This window comes from Rattus rattus, chromosome 2 (assembly GCF_011064425.1).
Source record: "Rattus rattus isolate New Zealand chromosome 2, Rrattus_CSIRO_v1, whole genome shotgun sequence".
Classification (NCBI taxonomy): domain Eukaryota; kingdom Metazoa; phylum Chordata; class Mammalia; order Rodentia; family Muridae; genus Rattus; species Rattus rattus.
The window spans coordinates 59239302-59248656 of record NC_046155.1 but is presented as its reverse complement, the minus strand read 5'-3'; the positions used below and the strand labels follow the sequence as shown (position 1 = coordinate 59248656).

The following is a 9355-nucleotide window of genomic DNA, read 5'->3' as shown; positions in this document are numbered from 1 at the left end:
TACAATGAACATTTTATTTAAAAAAAAAAAAAAAAAAGTCTAACTCGCCACTTGATAAAGGTCACCAAGTGTTTATGATACAGAAAATAAAATGCCCTGGGATTAGAAAGACAATAATATACGTGTAAAAACATTTAGCCTTCAGAAACCAGTGTGAGATAACTGGTTCCAACTGCTCAGAGATGGGGCAGGTAACAGATGAAATGTATCAACACAAGTTAATGCTGTCACGGGAGACAGCGTGTGAAGACAGCACTGGCTGCCAATCTGACAGACAAGAAAAGCTACTCTAATTCACGGCTGTTTTCCTTGCAAGGGGACCAGAAATTTAAAACACCTTTAACGTGGTAATGAAGAGGTAATTAACTCTTTTCTTAAAAGCAGCCTGGCCACAGGACAGAGTCTGTAAACACAGGATTTTTCCTCCTATATAATACAGCATAGTTTGAAAGTTTGTCTGGACTGGGGCGGAGTCCTTAGTGACCCCTAGGGGGCGACAGTCCCTTAGCTCGGTTCCCAGTATGTCCCTCTGCTACTGATTCCAGGGTTCTAATGTTCTTTTAAGATCGTCAAAGGCCACGTTGAGCCCCCCAAATATGGAGGACAGACACGGGGGCAACGCATGATTTAAACCTTAGCATTGCCAAGTACGGGATAAGAGAGAAGGGGTCAGAAATTTAGATTCTCCTCCTAACCAAAAGCGATGTGGCCATTTTTTCACTACCTAAAAAAAGTCTTGATAAAGCAGTTGAGTGATGGATGAAATCTTAGGAAAGAAAAAGGGAAGTACGTCGTCTCATGGACAGCCAGTAGATTTCGTCTCCGGAGACGCCACCAATGCCGCCGCCACTGTGTTCCCTTTGGCTTGAAGAGGGGACAGGGCCTTCTCTTAACCGAAGCTGCGAGCATCTCGTCCCTTGCTCTTTCTTGTAAACAGACTCACCTTTCCTCAGAGTTGCTGCTGTTTTATGGAAGACTTGACCGGAGCAGGATTGTCAGCAAGATCCATGATCTTATAAGAGTCTTTAGGCAAATCTTGTTTCCTAACTGGCTCCTTTCTTCTCCCATTCCTACAGTACAGACATAAAGGACCCAGCCCCCCAAGGAGAAAGTTATCCTCTGTCTCTTCCTTCATAGATGTAGAAAAAGGTAAGAAAAACCATGGCTCCAAAGCAGTTACAAACAGAGCTAGAGCCTCATCCCCCGGAAGGAGCACAGCTGAATGCTGTGATCGGTTAATGCTGTGATCGATTAGTGATGTCTGCAGGCGTGAGGCAGTAGGGGGTTTATATACAATTAAATGGATTTAATAGTTCACCAGTTCACCATTGGTGAGGGTGTGGGTGTCCGACTTTTTTCAGCAACTACACAGGACAGGAACAAAGAGCAGAATTTGTCAAAGCCAGCGGGTCACTCCTCAAAGGTTTCTTACTGTACCAGTGAGTTACGGATTAATGGGGCTTCTCCTTTTGCCCTGGGGGGGTGGGTAAAAACTGTCATGGGATCAGGCCCTGCTTTTACTTTATTGAGCCTTTTGTCGCTGGCTTCTTTGGTTTTGATGGTAGAAACCTTTTTGGGTTGAAAACATTTCAGTCACAGCCAGTCCCTGGAACCTACTGCTGAGTGGCCCTTGGGCTCGTTGGGAAGAACACTTGATTAATATAAAGCACTTTTCTGGTTAATGGGTGGTAAAGACTGAGCCGTGGTAGCATTCTGCTGAGAGCACACCTCACACTCAGAGCCAAAAGCCACAAAGCTCCAGCTGCAGCTGAAGAGGGGCCTCTTACCTTCGCTTTCTGCAGGACAGTGCCTTTGCCTGTGACCATGACGGAAAGAGGCCTGTTCTTAAGCACGGATGCAGAGTTGACTGGCGTAGAGTCTGGAGTGGAGGTGGGGGTGGCAGCTTTGGGCTGTGGCTGAGAAGGAAAACAGGGCTGGGTCAAAGGTTTATATATATATATAAAACCTACCTCTCCCAACCTGTGCCAGGAGACCCTGTATAGAGAGCTCAGAGGAGCCCCAGAGCCCAGCACTCACACGAGGGCTCATGTTGTCCAGGTGGGTGGTATCCACAGTGGTGCCCAGGGTCACGGGCCCAGCCTCTGCCTTCTTCAGGTTGTCCTTCACCTCCACGATGCTGAGCTCGAGGTCCACGCGCCTGCTCTCCTCCAGCCGGCATTCCTCATCTATTCTCTTCAACGCCTGCTCCAGCTTGGCCACAACTCCCTTATCTGTAGAGAGGATCAAACTTGCTGCAGAGGACAGGGAATCATGCTGGGTACAGGCAGGTTTCTTTGGGGGTTCAAGAAACGGATTATGATGTGGTAGTCTGAAGGAGAGTGATGTCCATTGGCTCGTATGTTTGAATGCTTGGTGCCCAGAAGGTGGAACTGTTTAGGAAGGATTAGGAGGTGTGGCCTTGCTGGAGAAGGTGTGTCATTCCTGGTTAGTGCTCTCTCTTGCTATGTGGTTCTGTCTCAACATGTGAGCTCTCAGCTATCTCTCCAGTCAGCTGTCATCCCCACCATGACTGTCACAGACTCAACTCCTCCAGAACTATGAGCCCTACATTATATCCTTTCTTTTATAAGTTGCCTTGGTCATGGTATTTTGTCATAAGAATGGAAAAGTCTCCAGTGCAACTGCTGGTTGAATATATATTAAAAACCCACTGCTCTGTGCACATTAGATGGGTTCGCTGACAGACAAATGGACTCTGTCCTGACAACTAAAACGCGGAGAGACTCCGTCCCCAAGGCAGTCCTTCAATTGTCACACCATAAGCTTCCCAGGAACTTGTTGCATTTGTCTGCAAACCTGTCAGGCCGGTTGTGCTTGCTGGTGCAACTCTGTGATTTAAATATCAAATGAGATCCAGGTCGAGGAATCCTGAGAGGCCTCAGAGGTAAGTTGCTAGGCAACCTCCCAGGAGCCACCTGAGACTGGAAAATCACCTGGAAGGCCTTGGACTTCTTTCCAAGTATCTCTGATCTTAGGCACTTAAGACAACAGGCTGGAAATTAAAGAGTGCCCCGCAGGGGTGTTTAGCCTAGGCATGGCTTGGCACACCAGTCAGCTGACCCAGACCTCAAACCTAGGCCGAGAGTCAACCTGGGAACAACCTAACCAACTCCTGGTGAGGTGGACCCTGTCCCTCCGACCCAGGCAGAGATAACCTCAGACAGGACCAAAAGAGAAGGATCCTTTTCAAGGGTGAGGGGACTCAAACCAAGGGATCCAGAGGCAGATGACAAATCCAGGTTCTTCCCCCTCGAAGCCCATGTGTATTGAGACAAGGGTCCGTCCTCCACGCTGGCCCCCTACCTGTGCATCTTAACAGGGTCTCCTTGAGCTCCCTCTTCTCCCTGCGGAGCTGAGCCAGGTGCCCTCGAATCTCCTCCTTACTCCTCTCCAGCCTCCTCTTCTCCTCTGTGTACCGCTTCACTTCCGCCTCTGTCCGGTTCTTCCCAAGTTTGATCTCTACAGACCAGGGAGGGAACGGATCGTATCAGCAGGAATGGATGGGAGCTGGACCTAAGCCCTCACCCTAGACTTAGACCCAGGGTCGAGGAGGCAGAACATCCATGCTGGCTGCCAGCCCCACAGCGATGCCGGGGTGGAATGTGGCCGTCACTTTTGTTGTTGGGGTGGTCCAGGGCAGGTTCCCTCACCTCTGTGAACCCGTCCTCTCATGCAAGGAAGAAGGGGACCAGGCTGACTCGCCACTTCTAAAGTGTTGAGCCTTATAAAGTGGTTATACCTGCACTGGTCACCCTCAGCTTGTCCTTCACAGGTGGGCTGGCACTGATGGGGACAGAAGCCATGGTGTCCGGGCAGTTGGCTGGGAAGGAGATTCTCTGCTGCTCGGCCTGCAGCTTAACCGTGGTGACTCTCGGGGTGGGCTCGATGGGCTCCGAAGGCTCTTGACCTTCTGGCTGCCTCTGTGCCAAGAGAAGCCACACACTGCTCTATGACTGCAGGGGTTGGCCAGGTGGCTGGGTACCTGTTGGTAGGATAGTTTGTACCTGCTGCGTCTCCTGGCCTCCTGGAGACTCTGTGCAGGGCTCCTCTGGGGTGGTGCCTGGCTTTGGGTCTACTGTGAGGGTCTCAGCTACGTCATCCAGATGTTGCACCGCTGGGAGAGAGGCCTGCACCTGGACCTCACTGGTATTATGCAGGAAGGACTTGACAGGTGTGAGATCCAGGTATACTCGGTCTAAGTCACTGCCACTGTTGGCATCCACAGCAGGGGTGGCATCCACAGCAGGGGTGGCTTCCTCAGCAGGCTCCACCTGCAGGAAAAAGTCAAGGGCATTTACTCCCAGGACCTGAGGTGGCCTGTGCCCTCTTGTGCTGCAGTTCCTGGGTGGCTCCTTTCTTTCCAGGGAAACCCTCTGTGGGGCGGTCAGGATTGGGGGAGACACGCTAACAATCCAGTACAGCTCCTTCCTTCCAGAACCAGGGCCCTGCCGACAGCATGCTTGGCCCACCTCAGCTACCAGCGTAGACTTGGAAGGCTAATGTGTCAGTACTCCCACCTCAGGCTACCCGCCATTTATTCTCCATGCCCAGCACCGAAGATCAGAGCAGACAACCAAGTCACACACGACCCCTCGCACAAAAGACGGTCCTGTAGGTGACTGGGAACTGCTTGTCTTGGGGACAGTCTGAACCTCTGTGATAGAGGTTTGGCAGGAGAAGGGCTGGTCAGCTGGTGCCCCATCCACGTGCTTACCGCCGCCATCAGCTCTGACATCTCCACATCATCATACAGCTCTTCCTGGCAGTCCCGGCTGGGCAGGCCATCAATGTATGTGTTGGGCTCTGAGAACTTCCTCTGCATCAGTCTGGAAGACATATATGGGTCCCTGTAGAAACCCACCAGCCTCAAAGAATGCAGAATCAAAGCCCCAGGCTACACAGACCTGAGATAAATGCCCATTTCCCCTCAGCCAAGGCCATCTTGTTTCCTTTGTTCAGAACTCTTGGGTCTAGATTTCCCCTCCAGAGAAAACAAGCTTCCCTATGCCAAGTCCCTCCTCAGACTCCTCCAGTCATCTTCCAAGGGATCTTCCCCTTCATTATAGCGCCAGTCACAGGATCCCAGGACATTTCACCCCCACAGTGCCTCTGGGGCACCTCAGAGAAGATGCACCCCCATTGTTTACATTAGGAAACAGGCCCTGTTTCAGGTGCCAAGCTGGCTTCTGACTGGCAGCACCTCCTTGTCCAAAACACTCCCTCCCGAGCCTGTCTGCTCATCTATAAAGTGACAGTACCTACCTCTCCCTGCATATCCCAGAGTGCACTGGAGACCCAGTGAGGAGTCGGGCAAGGGGAAATCAGGAAAGGCACCTACTCTGTGCTTGGGAGCTAGAGAGCATCTAATTGTAACAGACCCTGGGGCTAGCTCTTCCCTGAGTTTCCCTGAGGCCAGGGCCATGCAGCTTCTGAGGCCTCTGCTTTGCCCGTCCCTACTGCAGGACCAAGCAGGACTTGACTGACCCTGTGTTCCCGGGGGGCATGCTGCCCTACTATCACCAGATCTAGAAGCAAGACTGGATTAAAAGACAAGCAAGGGAAGCCCTCATCTTACTTACAAGAGAGAGGTTTTGGCTGCACTGACAATGCAGGAAACCCTTTCAGCATCCACATAGTCATAGGTGAGCTCTTCCGGGTCTGTCTTGGAGCCGGACTCTGAGAGCAGGAGGCCTAGCCAGTGACCCATCTCCTCTGATGACTTGGCCTAGAAGGACATGCAGAGTCATAAGAAAGGAGTTCTATCCTGGCCAGTGCCTCCCCCTAGGCCAGGACAGCTCACTCCTGTCCCTGCCATCAAGCCTGAGACCTGTGCAGGACACCCTCAGTTCTATCAGCACACTGTGTCCCCAAGCGAACCTAAATAGCATTTTCTAGCAGTGACACCCTGGTGCCTTAAGGACAGCTTCTCATGTCACCATAGTGGCACCTCAGTGACACTCTAGACATTGGTGGGAATATCATTCACCACTGTAGACATGAATTTCCAGAAGCTGATCACTATGTTCTCAAGGTAAAAACCTTGGATTATCAGGAGTTATCGATTAGGAGGTGCTAAAAGTGTTGTTTACTGAATAACCGTTCGTTGTGGGTTGACTCTTCCATGGACAGTAATTATCCCTCTCCCGTCTTAACCCACGCATGCGAGACTGCTGAGGCACTTCCTAAGAAATATCCACAGTTGGATTTATTTTTATGATACCAATAGAGCTGAGGAATCCGAAAGACCTAATACGGGAGCTAGAAGTCCTAATTTACTAACTGGGTCCCAGCAAATCTGGTGTTTCCTTCTAGGGGGATAGTACCTCCCAATCAACTGCAGACACCGGACATTTCTATTGCCTTCATGGCTTATTTTCATGAGCAAAACTAAGTACCCCTCTGGCCCCATGTCACTCAGTCCTGCCATCCTTCTGAAGATGCAGTTACAAACTGAACATGACTTTTGGTTGGTGCAAATTCATCCTCAGTTTCTAATTGACTGGATTTGGAAGTACCTAAGAGACACACCTCTGGGCATGTTTTGGTTTTGTTTTGTTTTGTTGTTTATTTTTTTTGAGACAAGGTTTCGCTGTGTTGTACTGACTGTCCTTGAACTTACTCTGTAGACCAGGCTGTCCTCGAACTCATAGAGATCCTCCTGCCTCTGCCTCCTGAGTGCTGGGATTAAAGGCGTCCACATAGAAGAAGAGCAGCCTGAGTGTGGGTAGCACTATCCCACAGACCAGGGTCCTGCACTGAGTGGGAAGGAGCTCGCAGGCTGAGGCCTGCATTCATCTGTTTCCTGACTGTGGATACAATGTGACCAGCTGCCTCAAAACTGTGTTGCCTTGCCTTCCTCTCTAGGATAGATTGTATTCCTTCAAATGGTGCAGGCCAAGGCAGTTTATTATTTCTCCAAATTATTTTCTGTCAGGAATTTTTTTTCAGAGTTGCAAGAAGAAGACAGATTTCTTTTCCCCATTGATTTCCAAAGACGTCTTCTAGGCCACCACCCTTACAGTGGGCAAGTGCAGCAGCTTCCTGGTAGTCAGGGTTACCTTCACAGTGCCCTAGTCCTTCCCTGAAACTATAACTAAAGAACTAATTGTGTAATTAACCAAATGTCACCACACCACCAAACTAGAAAATAAGTGCTGTGAGGACAGGCACTGGTTTTCTCTCTCATCCAAGGAGTAGATGCTGACCAATGGGCAAATGAATGGGTGAACCAGTCTCTGTGAGGCCCCACCGTTGATACGGACGTTTCAGCCACCAGGGGGCAGCATTGAAGCAGACTTGGAAGACCCATGGATCAAGACCTAAGTGGACAGAGTTAATGGGCAAGTGCTTACTTGTGTTGTAGGACCTCGGCCCCGCCTGTGAGGCTCCTTGCAAGTTTGTATTATGTCATCTCTTGTTTTTATAACTTTAACAGTGCATGAAACCAAGGGCAGGGAGAGACTGAAATGTAATTGTATCACAGGGCAAGTTCTGATCTCAGATAAATTCTGACAGCCCTCAATTCTGTCAACAGGACCTCTGGGTTCTTATGGCTGGTAGCATGCAAAGTGAATAGCACCCCTTTGAGGTTCAGACTTTGCTCTGGCACCATGGGAGCTTAAAAAAAAAAAGTACTCCCTATACTATCCTGTATTGGGTGGTCCCACCCCTGTAACAAAGCCAATGTCTGAACAGAATGGACATATTTGTTTAAATGACTGCAGATGATGGAGGTAAATGTAACATTTACATTACACTGGTCCTCTCTCAGTGGGATCGTGGTCCCCAGTACTTCACTTGATAGCTGAGACTGCCCCCTCCAACCCCCTGCTGTCCTTCCTTCCTGCCCCACATAGTACCTCAAGCTTGGCCAGCTCCTCGCCATTGTGGAGGATACGGAAGGAGTACAGGTGGTCAGGGCTGGGATCCGGAAGCACGTCACAACCCACCAGGCTGAGGGGCTGCTGGGCCATCTTGCCCCGGTTCCGGTCCTGGTAAAAGTGCAGGTGGCTGTCTCTAACAAAGCACCAGCGTGACTTCCACTGACTGTTCACCAGCACGTTCAGGTAGCCTGTAGAAGGTCATGCAGACAGGAGGAGAAGGAGGCCACAGGTGAGATGCATCTAAGAGGACAATTCCTCTAGCAAAGGACACTCTTCAGGGTCAAGGGGATACACTACCACTGGGTCTCTTTGGGTGTCACCCATTTTGGAACCTGTCATATGTCATCGCAGAGGTGACATCTGTCAATCTCAGAGTACGTTATTTTCTTCCTGGCGCTCTGGGGCAGGGTGGGACAGCTATCCCAGTTCTTGGCAAAAGTATGGCCCGAGGAAAGTGGGCTTTGCCCTCCATTAGCCCGGGATTGGTGAGTATTTGCACAGGATACACACATTCTCTACCAGACCTCGCCTCCAGGTCTCTCTGTTCCAGCAGGCAACCCTACTTCTAGTTTCAAGTCAAATCTCCTGGCCTTAGAGTCAGACCTGCTGCCTCGGTTTTCTCCGCTTCCTGATACTTTGTCCAGACGTAGCCCACAGTGTCCAACCCTCCTCTTTCCTCCTGAGCAGGTGCGCCCATGCCTGACTCAGTCTACCTTCTGGTAGAACATCTAGGGCCTACTGCAAATCTCTGCTTCAGTGCTGACCTCCTCTGCTGGACACATGTGCCTCTCCAGGACCTAGGTCTGGAGCTTTTAGCCTTTTGACTGGGGACCCCATTTACCCTGTAGCACCCAGAAGCTACAGCCCCAGCGTATACCCAGGGTACATTCTTCCTCACTCACGGATGGTTACGTGTATGTGTTCAGCTTCTCCCAGTTTATCGGACTGCTGCCGTACACCAATGCAGCCTTGTCCCCAGGCAACAAAGATGAGCAAACCCTGGCCCCTAGGCTTTCTGCACAACCATTCGCAATGGGTTGTCTCCCCTCCAAGCCTAGCTTTCTCAGATACACGGACTTATGAAGTAGGTCTGCTCCATTCGAAGTGATTGGCAGCATCTCTGAGCCCTAGCCAGGTAAGTGGACAGTAGAGCAAGGTAGACAGCCCATGCAGAGCTGGTCAGCCCCATACAGAGCTGCTCTCAGGGTGGACAGTGGGGCTCACATACATCTCTGCACCACATTGAAAAGACATTAAGGGTCAAGAGATAAGCCAAACTCCAAACGGATGCTACTGTGCCTATCACAACCCAGAGACAAGAGAAACTTAGATGAGATGAAGTGAGAGCCAAGCCCCCAAGTGCCTGTGTTCTCACTGTCACAGCCTCAGTAAGGGGAGACTCCGCACGAAGATCAAACAGTCCCATAAATAACCCAGTCACATCCCAGTGT

General features: G+C 50.5%; 1 protein-coding gene across 1 annotated transcript in view; it reads right to left on the bottom strand.

The window, feature by feature from the left end:
* Positions 1 to 9355, bottom strand: part of Afap1l2 (actin filament associated protein 1 like 2) — an 89985-nt gene continuing 80630 nt past the window's right edge. The window contains exons 12-20 of the mRNA XM_032892258.1: positions 7881 to 8092; positions 5601 to 5746; positions 4736 to 4847; positions 4026 to 4292; positions 3761 to 3941; positions 3325 to 3480; positions 2038 to 2231; positions 1788 to 1916; positions 1 to 1070 (exon numbers count right to left, since the gene is read on the bottom strand). Of these exons, the coding sequence (XP_032748149.1) occupies positions 1044 to 1070; positions 1788 to 1916; positions 2038 to 2231; positions 3325 to 3480; positions 3761 to 3941; positions 4026 to 4292; positions 4736 to 4847; positions 5601 to 5746; positions 7881 to 8092 (1424 nt within the window). The 3' untranslated portion in view covers positions 1 to 1043. The remainder of the gene's footprint in view (positions 1071 to 1787; positions 1917 to 2037; positions 2232 to 3324; positions 3481 to 3760; positions 3942 to 4025; positions 4293 to 4735; positions 4848 to 5600; positions 5747 to 7880; positions 8093 to 9355) is intronic.